The 21,855-nt window shown below is 48.7% G+C and overlaps 2 protein-coding genes across 9 annotated transcripts in view; one reads left to right on the top strand and one right to left on the bottom strand.

Moving 5' to 3' along the window:
- The first annotated feature begins 2,844 nt into the window (after positions 1 to 2,844).
- Positions 2,845 to 6,831, top strand: Gm5767 (predicted gene 5767). Of its 4 annotated transcripts, none has more exons than XM_030249172.1 (4): positions 2,845 to 2,917; positions 5,806 to 5,907; positions 6,185 to 6,329; positions 6,519 to 6,831. In XM_030249172.1, the coding sequence occupies exons 1-4, from the start codon at positions 2,872 to 2,874 to the stop codon at positions 6,619 to 6,621; spliced, it is 396 nt and encodes a 131-aa protein (XP_030105032.1). In that variant the 5' UTR covers positions 2,845 to 2,871; the 3' UTR covers positions 6,622 to 6,831. The 4 variants fall into 4 exon arrangements, with proteins under 4 accessions (XP_030105032.1, XP_030105031.1, XP_030105033.1 ...); XM_030249171.1 differs by having other exon boundaries at positions 2,850 to 2,917; positions 6,684 to 6,831; XM_030249173.1 differs by lacking the exon at positions 2,845 to 2,917 and adding an exon at positions 3,670 to 3,824.
- Positions 6,832 to 11,647: 4,816 nt separating this feature from the next.
- Positions 11,648 to 21,855, bottom strand: part of Usp7 (ubiquitin specific peptidase 7) — a 68,346-nt gene continuing 58,138 nt past the window's right edge. For 4 of the 5 annotated variants that reach the window (XM_006522138.3, XM_006522141.3, XM_006522139.3 and 1 more), the window contains 17 exons: positions 21,646 to 21,776; positions 21,378 to 21,512; positions 20,819 to 20,920; positions 20,516 to 20,621; positions 19,753 to 19,845; positions 19,603 to 19,670; positions 18,742 to 18,842; positions 17,957 to 18,110; positions 17,339 to 17,406; positions 16,796 to 16,904; positions 16,628 to 16,705; positions 15,944 to 16,044; positions 15,306 to 15,405; positions 14,482 to 14,601; positions 14,281 to 14,352; positions 14,072 to 14,162; positions 11,801 to 13,812 (listed from right to left, as the gene is read on the bottom strand). In XM_006522138.3, the coding sequence (XP_006522201.1) occupies positions 13,706 to 13,812; positions 14,072 to 14,162; positions 14,281 to 14,352; positions 14,482 to 14,601; positions 15,306 to 15,405; positions 15,944 to 16,044; positions 16,628 to 16,705; positions 16,796 to 16,904; positions 17,339 to 17,406; positions 17,957 to 18,110; positions 18,742 to 18,842; positions 19,603 to 19,670; positions 19,753 to 19,845; positions 20,516 to 20,621; positions 20,819 to 20,920; positions 21,378 to 21,512; positions 21,646 to 21,776 (1,736 nt within the window). In that variant the 3' untranslated portion in view covers positions 11,801 to 13,705. Of the gene's footprint in view, positions 13,813 to 14,071; positions 14,163 to 14,280; positions 14,353 to 14,481; positions 14,602 to 15,305; positions 15,406 to 15,943; positions 16,045 to 16,627; positions 16,706 to 16,795; positions 16,905 to 17,338; positions 17,407 to 17,956; positions 18,111 to 18,741; positions 18,843 to 19,602; positions 19,671 to 19,752; positions 19,846 to 20,515; positions 20,622 to 20,818; positions 20,921 to 21,377; positions 21,513 to 21,645; positions 21,777 to 21,855 lie in introns of all 5 variants that reach the window. The other variant, NM_001003918.2, reaches the window with a different exon arrangement.

Below are 21,855 nucleotides of genomic sequence, written 5' to 3' on the forward strand. Positions count from 1 at the left end.
CCATAGTTCATTCATACTTCCCAGTTCATACCCATCTCATGAAACCCAAGCCTGTGTCAGAGGGAATGAGATCCTCAAAATCCTTGCACTGGATCTAGCTCAGTCTGTAAGTGCTTGTGTAGCATTCACGAAGCCCTGGGTTAAATCCCCAGCACTACACACAGCCAGGTGCTAGCCTGCCTGTAATCTCTGTCTGAGGCCAGCCTGAGACCTGTGTGACCCCGTGTCAAGAACAGGATCCTTAGAGCAGGCAGCCCCTATTTCTATCCCAAGAAGCGACATTCCAGTGGACATAAGAACCCTAGGCCTCAGACCATGGCATCCAGAGGACTCCAGGCAGGGTAAAAAACTGTAATTCAGCACTCGGAGGCTGAGACAGAAAGATCAGCACAAATCAAGGGGAGCCTGGGCCCCACAAGACTCTGTCTAAAACAAAACAAATGAATGAAAACGGTGATCTAAAACTGGCATCCGGATAGCAGTGGTGGCGAACGCCTTTAATCCCAGCACTCAGGAGGCAGAGGCAGGCAGACATCTGAGTTCAAGGCCTGGTCTACAGAGGGAGTTCCAGGACACCCATGGCTACACAGAGAAACCCTGTCTTAAAAAAAAACAAAACAAAACAAAACAAACAAAACAAAAAGCGAGCTGGCGAAATGGCTCAGCAGGTAAGAGCACTGACTGCTCTACTGAAGGTCCTGAGTTCAAATGCCAGCAACCACATGGTGGCTCACAACCACCATAATGAGATCTGACGCCCTCTTCTGGTGCTACTGAAGTCAGCTACAGTGTACTTACATATAATAATAAGTAAATCTTTGGGCCAGAGGGAACAGGGCCGACTGGAGGGAACAGGGTTGATCAGGGTTGATTAGAGCAAGCAGAGGTCCTAAAAATTTCAATTCCCAACAACTACATAAAGGCTCACAACCATCTGTACAGCTACAGTGTACTCATATACATAAAATAAAATAAATTAATATTTTTAAAAAAACCAAAAGCAAAGCAAAACAAAACCAACACAGATGACATCCTACTAGTTTTATTTACTGGGAAATTATCTTGATTACCTTGACTGGGGTGGAAAGTCCAGCCCACAGTGGGTGGCGACCGTGCCCTGTGTGCCCTGGCAGGATCCCAAGCTGTGAGCTGCAGACACAAAGGGCTGAGCGTCACAGTGGGTGTCAGTTTTCCTTGCTGTAGACTTAAGCTGTCCAGCCCTTTCAAGCCACCCTGACTTCTCTGCCGTGGTGGACTGTCCCTTGAACTTGAAGCTGAAGCAAACCCTGCCCTTCAAGTTTCTCGTGTTAGGGTATTTATCACAGCAAGAAACATGAAACTGAGAACACTGGATGTGCACAAGACCCTGGGTTCCAGCCTCGCAACCACATAGAAACAGTTGTGGTGGTGTAGACCCATAATCCCAGCACTTAGGAATCAGAGGCAGGGGGACAAGAGCTCATCACTTTCAGCTGTGTAACAAGTTTGAGCCTGTCTAGCAACACCATGAACTTCAAATGCCCATTCACTTTGTACGTTAACCTTAAACCTAATTTACAATATTCAGATGTGCAGAGATACTGAAATGATTGTGCAGTGAGCAGTTCACTGCTCTTCCACCTTAATCCCACCCTCATCAGCACGGTCACACAGCTGTTTCCAGGGGCCTGAGATGGATTACTTTCATGACTGCCACCACCCAAGTTTTTGGATGCTTAAGTTCCTTATAGCAAAAGACGGCCGGGCATTGGCCAACTGCCCATGCTAGAGATGTGGCTCAGTGGGTAGAGCGCTTATCTTGAATGCACAAAGCCCTGGGCAGATCCCCAGCACTGAGAATACTGGGTGTGGTGCCACTCTTAGAGAAGCCCACTGGGAGAAGGGCTTCTGCACTTAGAATCTAGGGCAGGAAGACTGTGAGTGCCTGGCCAGCCTAGGTTACAGAGCAAGTTCCAGCCCTATCTCACAAATATATAAAACCCCCACCAAGGTTGCAATTATACCCATCCTTCAGATGCATGGTAAGGAACAGAGTTAAGGAGAGGTAAGCTCTCCCTGGGTTCCTGGAGCTAAACCAGCAGGGGAGGCTGACTGGACTCCGAGAAGGCACACACAGGTTTGTGAGTATGTAGGTGTAGACCATGTGACTAGATTTTATTATTTTTTTAGACAGTGTCTCCTATAGCATAAGCTGGCCTTGAACCCACTATGTAGTTGAAGATGACCTTGAACTCCTGACCCTCCCACCTCCACCTCTCTGATGCTGGTTTATAGGTACATGTCACCACATTTAGCTTATGTCCTGCTGAAGATCGAACCCCAGGCTTTGTGCTTGGCAATTACTCTACAAACTAAGCCTGTTTGTTGTTTTGAGACAGAACTTTGTATGCAGTTCAAGCTGACTTGGAACCCACTATTAAGACCCAACTCAGCTTGGCTTTGAACTCATATTTACAGTGATCCTCCTCTCTTTACTTCTCAAGCACTGGGCTTATTGGCATATGTATGTATGTATGTATGTATGTATGTATGTATGTATGTATGCATCTATCAGTGGCAACACTTAGCTCACTCTTCTCTTTTCTTTTCTTTCTTTTTTTTTGCAGGAGCCAGTCAGTCAACATGACTGGGAGAGTGAGGATGATTATAGGAAAAGCAGAAAGAAGATGCAAGAGACAGAGATGGGAGGACTGCAGGCCAATGCCACACTAGCAGCAAGTGTATTTTCTGTCTTTTAAAGGCAAGCAACACAAAGCATGACCAATTCCAGGAGGTTAAACAATGACCACAAATGCTTATCTGGCAAGTTTATGGTACACACTGTTTGACTAAACCCTGTTCCTCCAGGCTTGAACAGTCTCTCAAGGATTTATGCATAAATCTGCGAACTTGGCCAGGAGTGGAAGAACTTGGCCAGGTATATTGCATGCATGTCTTAACTAAAAACAGACAGATGTTGGCAGATTCACTCTTGACTAATTCCAAGCAAGAAGTCAGCCAACGTTAACTCTGGGGTGCACGCTCCCCACACTTCTTCCTTCCTTCCTTCCTTCCTTCCTTCCTTCCTTCCTTTCTTTGTTTTGTTTGTTTGTTTTACTGTTTTTTGTTTTGGGGTTTTTTGGGGGGGTTTATTTGGTTTTTTCGAGACAGGGTTTCTCTGTGTAGTCCTGGCTGTCCTGGAACTCACTCACTCTGTAGACCAGGCTGGCCTCGAACTCAGAAATCTGCCTGCCTCTGACTCCCAAGTGCTGGGATTAAAGGCGTGCACCACCACTGCCTGGCTCTTCTTTCTTCTTGATAAGAACTTATTATGTACCCCAGATTGGCTTTGAATTTTCCATCCTCTTGCCTCAGCCTCTGAAGTGCTGTGTGAAGACATCACACAGGCCAGTGACACCAGGCCTGAGTCCATACTTACCTACATTCTAACTGAAAGGACACTGGTGGTGACTAGCACCTCCATCATGACTCACATCACCGTGTCTTAGCTGGTCTCCCTACTCAGCTTACAAAGCTTCAACCTGCTGTTGGCAGCGAGGCAGTAGTGGGTATGGAAGGGTCCTTCAGGCTGAGTCATAGGCAGGCACCCCCCTCCCTCTCCAGAGGGACGTGGACACAAGAGCCCCTGCTTTGTGCACCAAAGACATCACAATGGCTGGCTGTGGCAGTTGTAAGAGCTCTCCTTTCTCCCCAGCGGGGCCTCTCCAAGGAAACTTCTGGAACCAGGGGCCCGTCCACTCAGAACCTGGAACCCCCTGAGTCTGCTCAATGAGTACTTCTGAAACAAAGGACTCTCATGGCACCAAGAGAGAACCCTGACCATGGTGAGGGACCTCATTCGGGTTGAGTGAGAGCTTGAGGAAGCAAGAGGTGGGAGGGACAATGTACTGGCCTTGGGGCTGATCCCATCTCCTCCCCCGAGTCTCACTGACCCCTACTGCCCAGGTGACCTGGGAGGGACAATGGGCAAGTTAGGCCTCCAGCATACCACTCTCTCTCCTAAAGCATCACATGGAATCTGCCAAACAATACTAATGGCTCCTACATCAATACAACCTCCAGGCAGTACGGCACATAGGACAGGGCAGGGGTCAGGAGGTGGAGCTGCCTATATTCTGAGGTGGCCAACGAAGGTGTTTGACCCACCTCTGAAGTGTTTCCTCTTTGGAATTCCTACTGACTACACGTAAATGGCCGAGAGGGTTCAGGATGCAGTGGCCTACATAGTTAATCCCAGCACTCAGGAGGCAGAAACAGGCAGATCTCTGGTCTACATAACGGAGTCCCAAGACTACATAGAAAAACTCTATCTCCAATAAAAATAAAACAAAATGAAATGAAACAGGACCCAGGGTTATTCAGCTGCGCCCTGGCCCTGTTGGAGTTGGGCTGACTCTAGTACTGGCCACATGTGCTTCATTTCTGACGTTTGGTTTCTTCTTTGTAAGAAAAGCCTAAAAACTGATACCCCCTGAGTCCCCAAAGTGGAGACAGGAGGGCTACATGGTCAGGGGCTGCCTATTCTGCTTGGTCCTGCTCTGGAAGGAGACTCTACAGGAAGCTGTGAGGGGAAGTCATGGAAATTGGCTCTGAGGGGAAGCTCTGAACAGAGAGAATCACTCTTAACTACTAGGTCCTGCAAATTGGGGTCAGGCCATTGGTGAACAAGCCCAGGTCACTTGCAGGCACCTAAAGGTTATACAGAAAAACTCTGTGAATCTTCCTGTCCAGCCCAGATCATGGTGGCTTTAAAAAAAAAAAAGCCATGCCTTTAATTCCAGCAATTTGGAAGACAGAAGCAGGTGGATCTCTGTGAGCTGAAGACCAGCCTGGTTTACAGATCAAGTTTCAGGACAGCCAGGGCTACACAGAGAAACCCTGTCTCAAAAACAAAACAAAACAACCCCCCAAAAACCCAAACAAACAAACAACATGGTGTTTCATTTTGGGTGGTGGCTTATACCAGAAATCTCAGCACTCCAGGCACTGAGGCAAGAGGGTAGCAAGTTCCAGGCCAGCCTAAATGAGATTTGTTTTGTTTTGGTTTTTGGTTTTTTGAGACAGGGTTTCTCTGTGTAGCCCTGGCTGTCCTGGAACTCATTCTGTAGACCAGGCTGGTCTTGAACTCAAGAAATTCGCCTGCCTCTGCCTCCCAAGTGCTGGGATTAAAGGTGTGTGCCACCACTGCCCGGCCTAAATAAGATTTGAACTTAAAAAAATGAACCTGGAGATGCAACTCAGTCAGTTGATGGAGAACTTAGCATGCACTGAGCTCTGGGCTTGTCAGCACTGCATAAACTGGACATGGGGTGCAGGCCAAGGCACAATGGTAGTGAGCCTGGAGATGCGTACCTTCTCTCAACTTCCTCCCTGCTACAGAAAGCATCAGAGGAAACATAAATATCCTGACTTCAGAGCCACGCTGAGGTTAGGTCCCTTGCCTTTGGTCAGAAACCTACCTGGTCTCTAATACATACTTACTGAGCGACCTCATGCAAGGTATTCAACCTTTCTGAGCCTCCCTACCTGTACTATTCGGCTCCCGCTTCATTGAGGAATGGGTGAACCATGTTTCCTGTTTGGCACTGTGTGGCCAAATAGCCCATCTCAGACCTCTTGCACTTCCCCTGTGCAGAAGGAGGGCATAAGTGGAGGCAGAAGTGCCTGAGTTCAATTCCTGGTCCCTCCACCTCCTAAATATATATAACTGTGGGCAACTTAGCTCACAATGGCAGTGTCAGCCACACGGTGGCTCAGTGCCGGCAGATCTGAGACCTGGGGCCTTGCCTCTTGTTTCTCTCTCAGATGTTAGGCAGTCCAGGGAGACGCCACCTTCTTCCTACCCTCCTAGCTCAAGAGGACCAGGATCACCTGGAGTTTACCCTGTGTACAACCAAGTCCCACCAGGTAAGTAAGGAACCCGCCTCCCCTCCCTGTGTCTCATGTTCAGGCACCCAGAAGGCCAGTCACCAAGCAGACAGCACCTTCTCTGGTGAGCCTGGGCCTCACACTGCTCACCTGAGATGGTGCCATACCTAGAGTTTCTGAGATATCTTCCTTTCTCTACTGCAAACTTATTGGAGGATTTTAGTATTTGTTTCTTGAGACAGGGTTTCTCCGTGTAAACCTGGCTCCCCTGGAACTTACTCTGATCTGACCCATCTTCCCTGTTTCCATTCCCCAGGCCCGTTCACTGGCATACCTTATATGCCAACTTCGATCCCAGTGCAGGCCGTATGTCCCTACTGTGGGAACCGTATCATGACAGTGACCACCTATACCCCAGGCCTCCTCACCTGGCTGCTGTGCAGTGGCCTCTTTGTGTTTGGGTAAGTAGTGGGAACCTGCTAGAGATAGGGTGGGTTAGCCGAGTGCAGAGAGAACTGGGGACAAAGGGAGGTCCCAGACTGGGTTTGGTTTCTTCTCTCAGGGTAGTCTGCCCTCTAGCTGGGTGGCTGAAACAATGGATGGGGGTGGGGTGGACAATGCCCACCTGCAGGGCAAATGGCTCCACACAGGTCGCCATCACTGCTACTGCCAAGAAACAGAGGGCTCAGTATAGCTCTCAGCCCAGCTCTGGAGAACTGCCCCCAAAGAACTGAGACCCACGCAGAAGTGTGACGAGGGTGCAGGTCAGCACAGGGACCTACTCAGGTGAACACACACTGCTTCTGAGGCTGCAGGTGCTTCCTGGGCTGCTGTCTCATCCCCTTCTGCATACGGAGCACCATGGATGTGACCCACTCCTGCCCCATGTGCCATCACCAGATCTACTACTTCCATCGCCTGGGATTATGACTATAAACAGCAATAAAGCAACATCAGGGTGTATATGTGTGTATGAGTGCATGTGCATATATGCGTTTATATGTCCATGTATGTGTGTTCATGTATGTGTGTATATGTATGCACGTATGCATGCATGTGTATGTGTGCCCGCCCCCCATATACCCATTCATCAAGAGTATGGTAAACACCCTCCACTCTCCTCTGTTCTGTCCATGTACCATAGATGGTACCTACGTAAGCTTGGGTCACAACATGTGCTAGTTGGTATCTTCCTCAGGAGGGCTGGAGCACAAGACTCCTCTAACTGATTATAGATGCCACAGCTCCACCAGCCAAGCCACCTCTTTCCTAGCCTCTTCCTATCAGCTCCAGCTTCTGCTCCTTTGGGAAAACCTGTTAGCCACACCTCATCTGTATAATCCCCCAACCCACATCCAGGTTCACACCCGCTCCCTCAGGGACCAGTGCCCTAACCGCAGTGCCAAGAGAGCGTGGTCCTTTCCTCACCGTGGGTCTCTGCAGTCTGGGATCCTTAGCCCCGAGGGCTGCAGATGTCCTCTGGCCACCCACTAGCAGCTTTCCTCAGCCTGCTTTGTCCCCAGGCTTGCTTGAGCTTCCTTTGGCCACCTCCCTAGGCTTCTGTCCTCTCCAGCAGCCCCTCGGCCTTTTCCCCTGGATGCCCCGGGCAGCCGACAAAGCCCTTGCGTTGGCATGGAAAGATGGCCCTGTAATTAAGAGGAGTTGCCTCACAAAAGTGAGGACCAGAGCCTAGATCCCCAGAACACACACAAGTGCTGGCTGGGCGGGCAGCACACATGTAATCCCAGCCTTCCAAGTCCCAGAAAGAGGCTCCCAGAGCAAGCTTTGGCTAGTGAGACTAGCCATGTGAGCAAGCTCTGGGTTTGAGGGACCTTGCCTACATGAGTAAGATGATCCTGTACATCAACCTTGGGCCTCCACATGACTGTGCACTTATGTACATGCACACCTACACAGGTGCACCCACGTATGTGCAGACACACAGACAAATGGGGGGACCTCACCGGGTCTCGAGAGCCCTCTCCTGCAGGAGTGGGTGTATGGGGAGGGTCTCCAGTGCAGCCTGCCTTTCTATTCGCCCAGTCTCTTCCCCTCCACCTGCCCCACACTCTGCTGCGCCCTCACCAGCCTCACCTGTGGCTAACAGACAGTTAATGATGCAGTTAATATGGACAAGAATTCAATACTTCTTTGGGAGCCTGAGGTGGGGATTGCCAGCCTTAGTTACATAGTAAATGCCTGGCCCTTTAAAAAAAAAAAAGAAAGAAAAATCTGTTGCTGCTGTTGTCCAGATCCAGACCTGTCTAGGCAAGGTGCCTTGCCTGGCGTGGTGGAGGAGGTGTGATCATATTTATGGAGGCAGGAGGACCTGCCCGCTGTGCACAGCACCATTCCCTGGCTGGGATCCCGGACTGGTTAAGTGAAAAAAAAAAGAGAGCTGGGCTGCAGCACGCAGTTATCCATCTCTGCTTCCTGATTGTGGGTATCAGGTGACTTTCAAGCTGATGCCTGGGAGCTAAAATGACCCTTTCTCCCTTCCATTCTTCTTACCAGAGTAGTTTATCACAGCAACAGTTGCTGCCCTGGAACTCACAGATCATACTCTTTCAATGAGCTGACCTGGAGCCATGTGCAGTGCTTGCTACCTCCCTCCGGACCCCACCCAGGCAGCACCCTCTCTATGCACCCCAGAATAGCCCATCCCTTCAGTGCTTTTTCCAGGAAGACTCATGAGCCTGACACCCCTAAGATCTAACAGAAGTTTAGGGAGAGGCTACAAGAGAAGTTGGGGAGGGAGGAAGGGGTCCTGCTGAGTCCTCTCCTGGGGTGGACTCCTTCCCAAGGTCACGGTGCAAAGAAGCCAACAGGAAGGAAGTGGTTGTTAAAAGACCTCAAACTGGCCCGTGGGTGAGACTTCTGGGTAGGATGAGCATTAGGGGCAAGATCAGGAAGGAGGGACAGGGAAATCCAGTTTCAGAACGATTGGATTTTTGTCTTTGCAATGCTGAGAATTGAAGCAGGGGCTTCGTATGACAGGCAAGCACTCTACATCCCAAACCCTCCTTTTCATTTTGTAGCAGGGACTTCACTAAATTGCCCAGGCTGGCCTTGAGCTTACTATGTATCTCAGGCAGGCCTGGCACTCACCATCCTCTCCTGACTCAGCCTCTTGACCGCTGTTTTGACAAGTGTGAACTACCACACTGGAGCTCCATTTAATTTTGAAAAAACCAACTATATTGGTGTAGCTATCACTATATGAGTAGAAAGGGTGAAGAAACGAGTAAATTATCTGAATAAGAGAAAGGGGGACATGGGAAATGACAGGCACATGAGGTACATGGGCCACTGATCTGTGCTGGGTTCCCTGTAATACCCATACTCACCACAGGGAGGTAGCATTGCACCAGTTGACAGAGGTAGAAATCCAGGCCTAGGCGGTCTGGTGACTGAATGCATGGGCAGCCAGAAACTCAAGTCTGCCTCCCTGTATTAGTTTGATATAAAAGCTGTAGATGAGTGGGTAGTTGCATTGTGGGTGGGCTAGCAAGCATTCCAGGCTGAGATTGCTAGAAGCCTGAAAGTCGGGCGAGGCACACTGCCCAAAGCAGGCAGCTCTCCAGACCTGAGGGGTTCCCTCACCCCCAAGCCTGTCTACCACCTGCAATGGAGGGAATACTGGGAAACTGGACTTCAGAACTTCGAACCTTAGTAGCATAGAAATAGACCTGATACAAGATCACACTATCATGCCAAGTCAGCGTGGGCCTCAGACAGAAAGCAAGCCTTGGATGACCCTTCCAAGCTCACCTGAAAGCTCCCTTCCCTGTTCAGGTCCCTCTCTGTCCCCCATGCAACATGTTGGGCTTTGACTTGTATTCCTGGACAAGAGTGTCTCAGTTTTCAACTCCACAGTGCCTAGGCCGTGAGCCCCCCCTCCCCACAGACCCCAGGCTTGCCCATATCATAGAAAGTGGAAGAAACCCACAGTGCTGCAGCTGCCTGAAGGTCCTGCTTTACTCGGCATCCGTGTGAGCTTAAAAGGACGGTGCTGATTACGGTCACCCCACCCTCTGTGACAGCCTTATCACTGGAGTGGACAGGTGGGTGTGGCGTGCCATGGCTGTGCTATCAGCAGCCACCATGGCAGGCCTCTGTGCCCACTCCCAGCCTACTGCTGCCAGCCCTGCCCAGCAGGTCCACCTTGGAAATCTGCCCTGCAGCTGGTCTGGGGACAGTGAGCTAGGGCCAGGGAGAGAAGTCGGACAGCTTTAATGCGCCCTTAGCACTGTGCACGCCACTTAGCTGGAAGGCTAACACTACCCCTCAGCCTCGACGAACCTAAAGGTGCCTTCCCAACCCCCTCACCTCCTCCTACTGCAAGCCCAAGCCTGGAAAACTGAGCTAGAACATCCAAGAGCCCAGTATCCTGGTTGGCAGGAAAGGACATGTGAGCTCACCTCAGAGACCGTGAGGCCTTTTGGAGTCTGGTTTCCAAACATGTTGAAGGTACAAGCTGGGACCTGCCATCTAGCCCTGCCATTCAGCCAGACCAGGCACATAACCTAACATGGGCCAGTGACCCCTGGCAGGGAGGGACAGAGACTATCATACCCAAGTTTTGCCCTCAGAATGATCTCAAAGCAGAGGGTCCCAGCTTGCAGGTCTCATTCACAACCACCCATGTCCACCAACAGTAAAACTGAAGGACACAAGGAGATTTGGTCCTGATGGAGCTTTTTGCCTACCTGGGAAATGAAGTCCCCTGGAGCTCCTTCAAGCCAGCAGGTTGTAAGAACTGCATCTCAGCAGTCCCTAGGATCAAACTGAGTGCCAATGAGGACATTGGACTTTGGCTCTGACTATGTGCAACAGATTAAAGTGACTGTCCCTTCCCTTAGGAACTGAGCCCCATTCCTGGTGCTTGGCCACAGGCAGCCAGAAGTTGAAGTAGAGAGTGGACACAAGGCACTCTGCCATGGGGGCAGCTACTGTCTGATAGCACAGGGTTGGGACAGGGACAACATGCTGAGGGCCCCACACATGAAGACAGCCCCAATTCCTACAAAAGCACCTGACCTCTGTCCCTCATCAGCTTCCACAGACATCCATTCCAGGAAGGGCTGTACCTATTCCCCATGTGGCACAACCAGACTTGGGTTTTACTCTGAGAGAGGGTTTGTACTATGTAGCCCAGACTAGTCTCATCGGTGGCTGGGATCACCACCCTGCCAGGCTTCATCAATGTAACTGCACATTTACCCTAACAAACAGCTGGAAAGCAATATGGTATTCCTCCTTGCCAGATGTGCTTGGTCACAGGGACAGTTGGCTCAATCAAGGCTCTGCTAAAGGGGGAATGGCCTCAGAGGAGCCACAGGGAGTTTTAGTGTTGAAGAAAACCACAGAGGCCAATGACCCATGGTTTTCAAGCTTGGGTCTCAGGCATCCCAGACCCTGATGCGTAGCCAGGAATGGCTTTGAACTCATCACCCTGTTTCCACTTTGGTATGCACAACCATTCCAGCTTCATGCCCTGAGCAGAATCACATAGCCACCAAGGCTGCAAGCCCTCACTGAAGTCACACTCCCCCTACATCAACACCCACGTCACAGAGCAAAGGGACCCGACGGCATCCTCAGGGGATTCAGTGAGCAGGCTGGAAGACAACCGTTTCTCACATTTTAGTAATACTTAAATTTAGAAGTAGAAATCTGCTTCTACCTCCACCTAAATCAGGTAAATGAACTCTGTATTTTGGGAGCTGGTAAGGAATGGAGAAATGAATGCGGCACACAAGAAACACTACAAGAAGTTATTTGAAAAATAGTCATTTAATATTTAAGGGAGAATAAAAATTGTGGGTATCTAAGTCTGAGCAACCCCAACAAACCCTGAAACAGGAACACCTTGGGGTTCAAAGGCCAACATTGGGTGAGCAGTCCTCATTGTCTTGCCTGTTACTACCTGTAACTTCTCATTTACAGGCCAAAGGGCCCAGCAGGATCGAGGCCCACCTGGCCCCCCACGATGTGCTGCTTTCCCCACTCATCTGGATACAATAAGTTATCAGAAGGCACACAATTCATAGTGCAACAGAGAAAGGAAGTCGGGTTACAGACTGGCTCAGAACCAGGAGGCCCGAGGTAACCCACAGCACACCAGTGGCCTCCCCCAGACGCCTCATGCAGAGGCCCTACACTTCCTCAGTCTGAATACAGACTCCAAGGAATTCCACCTGAGGATGCTTGCATTTTCTTTAGATACTGGGGATGAAGCCCAGGGCCTTGCACATACTAGACAAGTTCTGTGGCGCCAGCTACATTCCAACTTCTTGTCAGGGTCTGTCTGCGTAGCACAGGCTGACTTGCCGCTCCTCCCCCAGCCTCCTAACTGCCACCACACCTTACAAACCCTTACCCCTCAAGCTCCAAATGGGAAGCCAGGAGCCGAGCTCACACCTTTAAACCCAACACTTGGGAAGCGGAGGCAGGTGGACCTCTGTGCGTTCAAGATCAGCCTGGTCTACACAGCAAGCTTCAGGCCTGTAGGGCAAAACCATGTCTCAAAAAGAAAATAAAAACTGCCACCCAAAGGAAAAGGCCAGGTGAGAAAGCATGTGGCGGCTGAAAGCCTGGCTCAACGCAAAGCTCCCAGGGGAGCAGTCACCCTCGGCTTCCACAGCAGTCATCGGATTATAATTTTTATAGAAAATTTTATTCAACATACAACATTTTCCAGCAAAAAGGCAATATACAGGAGAATTGGTGTACACTGCTGCTACAGAAACAAACAGAAGTACTGGGGGTGGGAAAGAAGTGTGGCTTGCTCCTTCTATCTGCACTCCAAACTAGACACGCAGCTGGCATTAGCTCCAACAAAAAGGGAAACAAGGAGAAGACTCAAATAAAGCTACGCAGAGTGTCCAAGTCGGCCAGGGTCACTCGCACTCACCCAATAGAAAACGGCCTCCTCCCAGGGCAAATTGTACAGGTTTCATTCATTAAATATACAATTTCATTTTCCATTTTTCCTTTTTTATTTTATCTTTTTTACAAAGTCAACAGCGTACTAACCATTAGCGAGCATGCGCCCTTGCTAAAAGGCTCTCTCCTTTGTCGCTCGTCCACTCTGTCCTCACAGAAGCCTAGAGTGACTTTTCACCTGCTCAGATCATTACATTTGCCAATGGGCAACAGAGTAAACCTTAATTGTATCTGACAATGTTCTCAGTGTATAAAAGACCCCTAACTGCCAGGACCGCACTCAGTGCATCCACTTCCACTTCGTGAACAGGCTGCTACAGTACTAGCTGACAAAGAGAGACGGTTATTAAAAAGCCTCCAGGCAGCTGAGGAGAGGAGCCCCAGGAAGGGCCAGCATCGGACATGGTGAGGAGAACACTATTGACTAGGGCTGTTTTCTCTGGTTTGCCTTTACAGATGCACACAGATCACTGAAAGTCTAACTGAAGGAAGAAATTGGACGAGCCTACTCATCAGCCTGACTAGCTGCAGGGCTGGTGGCAGGACCTGGGCAGGTGGCCAGGCTGCCTGCGCCAACCAGGGACTTCTGCCAGGGACTCACCCCCTAGGAACCTCTTCTCCCATGCTGCGGATGGCTGCCTTGCATTGTGGTTACCATAAAAGAACTCTCATTGGCATCCAAGCTTTATAAAAACACCTTCATTTTGCTCAAAAAGGGCAGTCAATAGATACAGAGAAGCCAAACTGAACAGCCTCAACAAAATAAAACATCAGCAGCAAATCCTCTTGCTGGAGACTTCGGGGAGAGTGCACGTGCACCAGAGGTCTACGGCTGTTAAAAAGGGCACACACCCACGCACTGTCCCTCGCCTTGGACACGGGAAGGAAGTCAGTTGTGGATTTTAATTGCCTTTTCTAGGTAAGTGTAGCGACTCCTCTTTGGGGCTTTGTTGAAGTGGTCAAGCCCTAGCCAAGGCCGAGGATGAGACATGTTACCTGGCAGGGACAAAGAACAAACCATTAAGACTCAGGCTCTCTGGTAACCACTAGAGTCACAAGTCCTCACATAGATGGCTGCTCAGTCAAGCCAGAGACCATTAGCCATTTGTTAAAGCCAGAGTCTCCCAGCCTCAGCCCCAACAGAGCACCATTGGACATAGACCAGTGACCTGATCCCAGGGCTGCTGCCTTCCAATGGCTGTACATTTTGAAGACCTACAGTCCAAAACGACAGCCTCTCCTGAGAGCCTCTTACCAGGTTGTGGCTCAAAGTCCTTCAAATTTACTTCATACTCATCTTCATTGATGTACTGGTGCCGGCCCATCATGACAATTGCAAATTTAAACTGGAAAACACAAGCAAAACTCCCCAATTATCTTCTGCCCGCCAAAGCGGCCCAGCTACCTCACTCTGGATTCAAGTGCTAGTCACTGAGGTAGAGCCAGGCTCTCAAGCACAAATACCTTTTCAAACTCCTTCTCCTGGATGTCCAGCAGGCTCTGTATCCGCTTCATCACCTCTCGGAAATGCTCACCCTGGGAAGACAAGGAGGACAGGTGTGCTGGATGCCAAAGCCAGGGTTGTCTGTGCAAGTAGCTGAGATCAGCAAGGCATTCAAAGGCGCAGGGTTCTAATAAAAGATCCCCAGCCCTTTCAACTCTTACCTGGTGTATCCTTAGCAAAAATGGAATTCCAAACGTCCCAAACACCTCTTTGTGGAAATGTGCCACTGTGATTAGCATCTCGTTTTCCTTATCTATGTCTACCTGGTCCAAAGGTATTTCCTGGAGACACATTTTAAACACAAAGACGCTAAGTTTAAATTCTAACCTGACACTCAATGGGTACACTCCCATTTAGATATAGATGACCCCTGAAAGGTTCACATGTTTACCACACTGGCACTACCAGGAAGTGACAGGAACTGACTAGGGTGAGTGGACAGAAGAGGAGGAAGGTTACTGTGCTGTGGCCTGGAAGGTACAGTAGGCGCTGGTGTCTATAGAGCACAAAGTGATTCCCAGAACCCCCAGTGGATCACAACATGTTACTCCACCCTGTGCTGGGCTCTGCTTACAGCACACAGATAACAAATGCAGGCATTTCCCCCACACCTGGAACCAACAAATTTAAAGACAAACCCACATGGTTTCCCTCACAAGGGCCAAGGGTAACAGGGTGAAAAGGCAGGCCGCAGTGGTTTGGGGTGGACAGGCTCTGGGTGCCAATGGCTGCACAAGGCAACTGTGCTCAGCACACCACGCGCATACCAGGCAGTGGCTCAGGACTAGATGCTATGTGCAGTTTTTCATACTGCAGCCCTTTTAAAAGCTAAGAGGAAACTAAGCTCAGAGAACTTTGAGAATCGATGAACTAACAAGCTACTTTGTGTGCAGCAGAATGGGTGCTACGGTGGCACCCATCCCAGCACAAGACAGCCACTGCACTGCAGGCCCACAAGCTGGGCAAGACTGGCAAGGTGAGTTACCTCTATTCTAAAAGTCCGACTCGTTGCAGGAGATAAGCATTCTAATAGTTCATCTTCTTGATGCACACCAATAATTTTGTAGCTCACAATTTCTAGCAGCCTAAAAGGAGAAAAATGGCACAATGAAGTATTTATCTCATGTAGGGACACAAGCGCGGGCATGATGGTGCTCAGAAGAGGAGCTCCAGGTGACAGCACCACACCCGGGTGCATATGGACCATTGTCTCTAGTGACTGAGTACAACACAGGAGGGAGCAGGCTCAGCAGTAACTGCAGTCCTGCCTGTTGCTGTGGAAACCCCTAAGAAAGCAGCACTCGGAGAACCAACCAGTCAGTCCCAAGGTCATCTGTCTTTGACATCCCTAGGAAAACCATAGGAATACACAGGACTCAGAAAGCAGAATCACTTTACAGTCTGCATGGGGCTCAACCACCCAAGACGGATGGGCACCCAATCTGTCTGGAATCCTGCCCTTCCGTTCCTTTGCTCCAGGCATCATACCCATTTACTACAGTTAACAGACGAGAAGTTGGGAAATGGGCTGGGGCTCTGCAAAAAGCAACTGCAGAAGGATGGGGCTGTTTGGTTTTGGAGTGAACGGCTGTTCCACCCTCCTGCAGCTCAGGAGATACTTGCCTAAGTCTCCCTGATGCTTTGTCACCGAGCTCCACGGCTTTTTTACATTCTTCTAACAGGTCCCGGACACAGCCATGCTTGTCTGGGTATAGTGTTATTTCCTATGTGATGACAGGATATTACAAGTCTTTAAAGAAAACAGACTTCTGCTGCAACAAACCCAACATCTTCACTAGTCCTAGTTGGGAGAGGCAGGATTCGGTATTACTCAAAGGCCTACTCTCAGTGGATTCAGTCAGAAATCCTCTGTAGGAGGAGTGTCTCCACCAAACCAGGACTTCTGATGTTTCTGAGTTAATCCCCGGGTCACCCTGAGAGCACTCCTGTTCTCAGCATCAGGAGACTGGTCAGAAGGAGATGAAGATAAAATGGTCTGGTGCCCAGGTGAGCGGGATCTTTTCTTCACAGATGTGGCATAGGAGCAGCACAGCTCGGCTGTGCACATTCCTAGCAGGATCTTCTCAGGTTAGGTTAGGTCAAGGCTGCAGCAGCAGTGCGAGGACAACACGGCACTTGCTGGGCCAAGGAACCATAAAGACACTTCAAGCTCCTGTTTGGGGCCTTTTAGCTCAGCAATGCTTACTTCTGGCTTTCAAAGGCCACTACCATATGCCCCGACTGAGGAAATACTCTTAGTTCTAGAGCTCCGAAAGGGTAACAGTAACACTAGACAGAAATGCTTACCTCTTCCCTAAATTGGCTGTTTAACCATATACACTTAAAACTTCTCCTGTTCTCAAAGTCTGTGATTTTCATCTTAAGCTGTTAAGAAAGAGAGACACTTGTTTAAACAAACTCCTGAGAAAACCCAAGCCTTCCCTTTATTACCCAGTTTTGTTGACTTGGACTCACTTGCTGATAGTAAAGTTTCTTAGGTTGTCTTGGCTTGAAGAATTGTAGAAGATCTCTTAAAGTACCTTCGTAATTATGCCTAAGAGGATTACCGGGGCCGTCCCTATAACTGCAAGAAAACAGCACATGAATAAACTGTTTACTGGTCTACAATACACTCCAACTAAGAACAAAAGCAGACTTGGGTGTGCACTGTCTGAAAGCCGTGTGCCTACCTAGCCCATTTCTGCTCCTCATACCTTAGTCTCTCATCACAAGCCTTAAAAATACTCTGTGTAAAGGGACAGAGCACACACAAGTCTCTGGAGCTGCCTAGGACCCTGGATCCAACGAAGCATGAAGGGCCAACCAAAACCTAGTCCAGCACGAGGAGGTGGACAATTACTGCACCACCTCTGGGTCGTGTGGTTAAGATGGCAGTAATGAAACACAGCTGTATTTAAACTTAGAGGTGATCTACCTAGTCAAGCGTGCTCACGCAACGCCGGGTGGAACCCAGCACACAGGAAAGAGCAGCCAGTCAGCAGCCATTGTGACACTCACCCTTGAGACTTGAAAAACTGCAGCAGCATGGGGTCTGTGTTGAGCCTCTGTGCAACTGTCTTTGCAACCTAGGGAGTAGAAAAAGACCAGAAGAGGGGAGGTTGGCACTCTGGGTAAAGGCTGGACATTTGCTCATAAGTCTTGGGGTTCATTATTTAGTTAAGTTTCTTTAAAAAAAAAAGTGATATTCACATGTAACCTGAAATGAAATACCCAGAAATTTTCTATTAGCCAGAACAAAACAATATTCTTAACATGTGTCACGATGGAAGTAACCTATTTGAACAACGGTTGTCAGTTGAACTCTTATGTATCTATACAGCACAATATAATGTGATAGATGGTGGCATCAGTAACTGTAGTTATATTTACACATTATACTTATGTGATAATACATAATATATAAATAGCATTTATCATTTAGACATAGTCATCGTTTCTGTGTTGTGAACCTTTAAACAAGTTTCACTTTTCAGAACTCTGAGGCACCTTACTGTGTGGCCCAGGTTGGTCTTACATTTGCTGTACAGTATAAGGAAGCCTGAAACTCAAAATCTGTCTCAAGGCAGTCTTCCTTCTTACCGGAAGGGTTGAAGCCACAAGGAGCCTGTTTAATACCTGAAAATAGTTCATCCTATTTGATAATGTGACCACAAATCCAGGGTCATTGGGGATCGTTTTGTCACAGAAGATGACGTCGACCCGGTGGTAGAGATCTCTGAAATACTCTTTAGCAGTGGGCAGCTCACTGTTATCGTTTTCTGGGTCATCCCTGGGGAGGAACAAGTGCATGTCAGCGGCGACACCACATGTAAGCAGTGCGACGATGGAAGAGAGACTGTGCTTACCAGAGGCTACAGGAGCCTGCCGCAGCTACCTTTGTACCCTGCAAGGCACAGCAAGTATATGCCTTACTTAAGAGGTGGCTCAGAGGTGAAGAGCACTTCCAGAGGCCCTAACAGCCATATGGTGCCTGCACTAGCAGCCCACGCCTGCAGCTTTTGTCCACTCTCAGGCTGTGAGTGTCCCAGCACAGGCCTGCAGGTGTGGATACAGGCAGAAGAGGAACCTTCTAAAGAAGGCCAGTCTCAAGTACTTTCAGAGAAGGAAGTGGACTTGTACTTTACAAAGATGTCTCAGTTTGGCCCCTACAGACATTCCTTGGACATCAGAGAACTTGGGCTTGGGAGACAGGCTCTCACAGCCCCAGCAGATCTCAAAGCTTGCAATGTAGCTCCTGGGTCCTGCAGCCTCTCTACCTCCCAAGTCCTACAACTGCAGGTGCTCGCCATCGTATCACTAAGAGAACTCTAAATAAGGTCACTGTTCACATTCCCCAATACCAAAGCTGACCCAGAGTAGCAAGTGTCCATGAGTGAGGAGGACACTCTAAGGATACATACTTCTGAAACACTATGATGTCACCATCCATCAGCTCATCAAGGGCTTTATCAAGAGACACATCATAGTCCTGAATTCTCTCTGTTAAATTCGGCTTAACTTCCTACAGGAAGAGATAGCAAGTGGTTATATTTAAGAACTTCTTGTATGACCAGATTTTTTTGTTATTGTTTTTATGCCTTCTCTATATTCAAATCTTTTTCATCTACATGTTGTGCATTTTAGTTTTTGAGACAGGGTCTACTTGGTTGTTTTTTTGTTTTGTTTTGTTTTTTTTTTTTTAGGTTGGCCCTGGATGCCAGCCTTAGCCTCTCAAGGAACCAAGGACTCCAAACTCATACGACCACACCTGGCTTACGCACATTTTTATTAAGTTAAAATACAAATGGAAAACCAAATCTTTACCTATCTAATGATACCCAATTCTAAACAGATAAAAATTAGATATTTAAAATGGGTAGCAGGGTGTGGTGGAAAAATAGAGGTAGTAAGATTAGCAGGCCAATGTAGCAATATACAAAGTAGCTATATATAAAGAAGCCTCAATCTTTTAGCATTATCTGAGGCACTTTCTCAATAAAACACAAAACACATTGTAATTGTTAACTAAAGTGTAGAGGACCTGGTGGTGGTACACGCCTTTCAATCCCAGCAACTGGGAGGCAGCCTGGTCTACAGATTGAGGTTTCAGGACAGCCAGGGCTATACAGGCAAAGCTTGTTTCAACACCCATGCTACCCACCAAGAAAGAGAAGACACAAATCAAGTACAGAGTAAGCAATAATGATTTTCAAGACTAAGAGAACCACCTCCCTCCCAAACAGAAATGGTGTAGTGACTACAGAGAGATAAAACAAGCAAACCTCATAGAGGATAAGGCTAGTATCCTGGATAAATCCTGCTCTGTCACACATAACCGGGAGCAAGTCACCTAGAGTAAAGAAATCTATTAAATACACAACTGTAATGCACTAAGCAAAACCTAGTCCAAAGGAAGTACAGCCAGGACTTACGTATTTTACAGGATATGGGTGTGTAGATATGTCCACAGTAATTCAAGCTCCGGGTTTTAGGATCATACATCTTCAAAAATAACATTACATCATCTACAAGTTGATGAACAGGCTGTTAGCGTCCTAGTCTTTAGTGCAATGTTTGAAAATGCTAACAAGCAAGCTTCGGATAAGTGACAACCCCTCACAGCGACAAGTCCCCAGAAGGTAACAGTGACACGAGGCTCCTTCAGGAGGCTGATTCTGTGATGGCAGAGGTGGACTCATGACTCAGTATTTGAGGAGGTGAACAGGACACTCAGTGTTAACAAGTGAGTCTGACTACTGGACTAGAATTCCCAGGTGACTATGTCAAAAAAGTTGGGTATCCTCCACAAAAGTGAACCCTTGTCTGTTCTTACAGAGCAAAAGAGAGCTGATTTGTGGGGCGGCCTCCTGTTTAGTGGCATAGCCATGACTGCTTCAACATGCATTCACATAGGCCATGTGGTTTAAGGAGAAGCATCTGTAACGTGACCCCAGGACATGCCTGCAGTCCCTGCCTAGCCATCAGACCAGAGTGATGAGCAGGAGCCCGGAGCCAGTGTCCAGTGGCTTCCTTCCGAGCCCTCAACACGGAAGGGGAAGGGTCTGAATGAGTAGTGTGGATGCCCCAGGAGCTCTTTCTCCAAGGGAAGAAAGGTTCAGCCCTCTGCTGATATCAACGAGAACTCCAAGCCTACTTGACTGCTCTAAAAGTAGCAGGTGGCTCGTGGGCACTTACGATCTTTATCAAACTTGGGCAATGTTGCTCCACTAGCAGCCAGCTCAGGATCAACTGTTTCCAGGAATATTGTCCAAGGGTTTTCATTATCACTCAGTTCAATCATCTATTTCCAAAAGAGATGCTGGGTTTAGAAGGTTGCAATGGCTTAGGTGACAGGGCGACTGACAACTACACTTGAGTAGTGAAGATATGTCCAGCTCTACTGAACGCAACCCAAAGGGGCACAAGGCTGCTAACTGCAGGACAGGCCTCCCGCAGAGATCCATACGAGACACCCGAGGATCTACCAACAATATTTACTGTTTTATTGCCGTCAGCTTCATTATCTAACATTGCAGGCCGCTTTGTTCCATTACTTCTTGCTTGCATAGGCCATAATCGAATCTGATCTTGTGGAAACCCCTGAAAAAAATTCAAAACTTTTATTAAAACAACAAGCATCTTTTTTCATTATCAATTGAATGCTTCTGTGAATACAAGGGAACAGGACAGGGTCAAACTTTACACCCTCTCCCCACGACAATCTGTGCCTTCTAAACAGTCAGGACTACTAAGACCCTCCAGGGCTTAGCTCAAAAAGCTTAGCTTAGAAAGCTCCCAGAAACTGGTGGTGGCAGAACAGGAGCAATCAGTCCCCACAAGCTCCTTCTCGGAGATTCACTACATGCTTAGGTTTGGGGACTGAAGGAAGGAGATGCTGAGATTTAAAGATTCTGACTGCTGGGTCAGGAGCTTGGCTGGCTCAACATCTCCTAGTCAGGCAGGGCTCAGAGACAGTGAATAATCACCCAAGGTAGTGGGTCTCTCATGGCTACGTATCAATCGATAGGCTAGGTGTGAGCAGAGGAGCGATACCCACCATGGTCTGGGAGAGGCTCTGAACAAACTCGGCCAGGGAGGAGTTCTTCAGAACCTTGAACACAGTGTACCTCACTTTCTCCTCGTCGTACATGTCATTTCCTTGGTGGCCACAAAACTGGTCCTCTGCAACTATCTGAAGGCATAGAAAGCTGAGCTTACAACCACTCAGATACATCACCCTGAAGGTGAGGCCCTGCAGCCGCACCCAATGCCCACGGCACTTCCCGGCACATACAGCAAGTCTGTCCTGCTGGCCCAAGGCTGACCTGCACTTGCATGTAGAGATGGGCTTCCTGCCGCTCCTTCCGCTTCTGAGCCTCGATCCTTTTCTCTTCTTGCAATCGTTCCACCAACTGCTGAGGAATATCATGGTCGGTGACAGCTTGTAACACTTCACCTGCAGGACAAATGCATCCTCTTTCACCTGGTGCTAACTCTGCTTTCCCCTCCTTGCAGGGGCCTCATGTTAGGTCTTC

Source organism: Mus musculus, chromosome 16, assembly GCF_000001635.26.
Source record: "Mus musculus strain C57BL/6J chromosome 16, GRCm38.p6 C57BL/6J".
Taxonomy (NCBI): domain Eukaryota; kingdom Metazoa; phylum Chordata; class Mammalia; order Rodentia; family Muridae; genus Mus; species Mus musculus.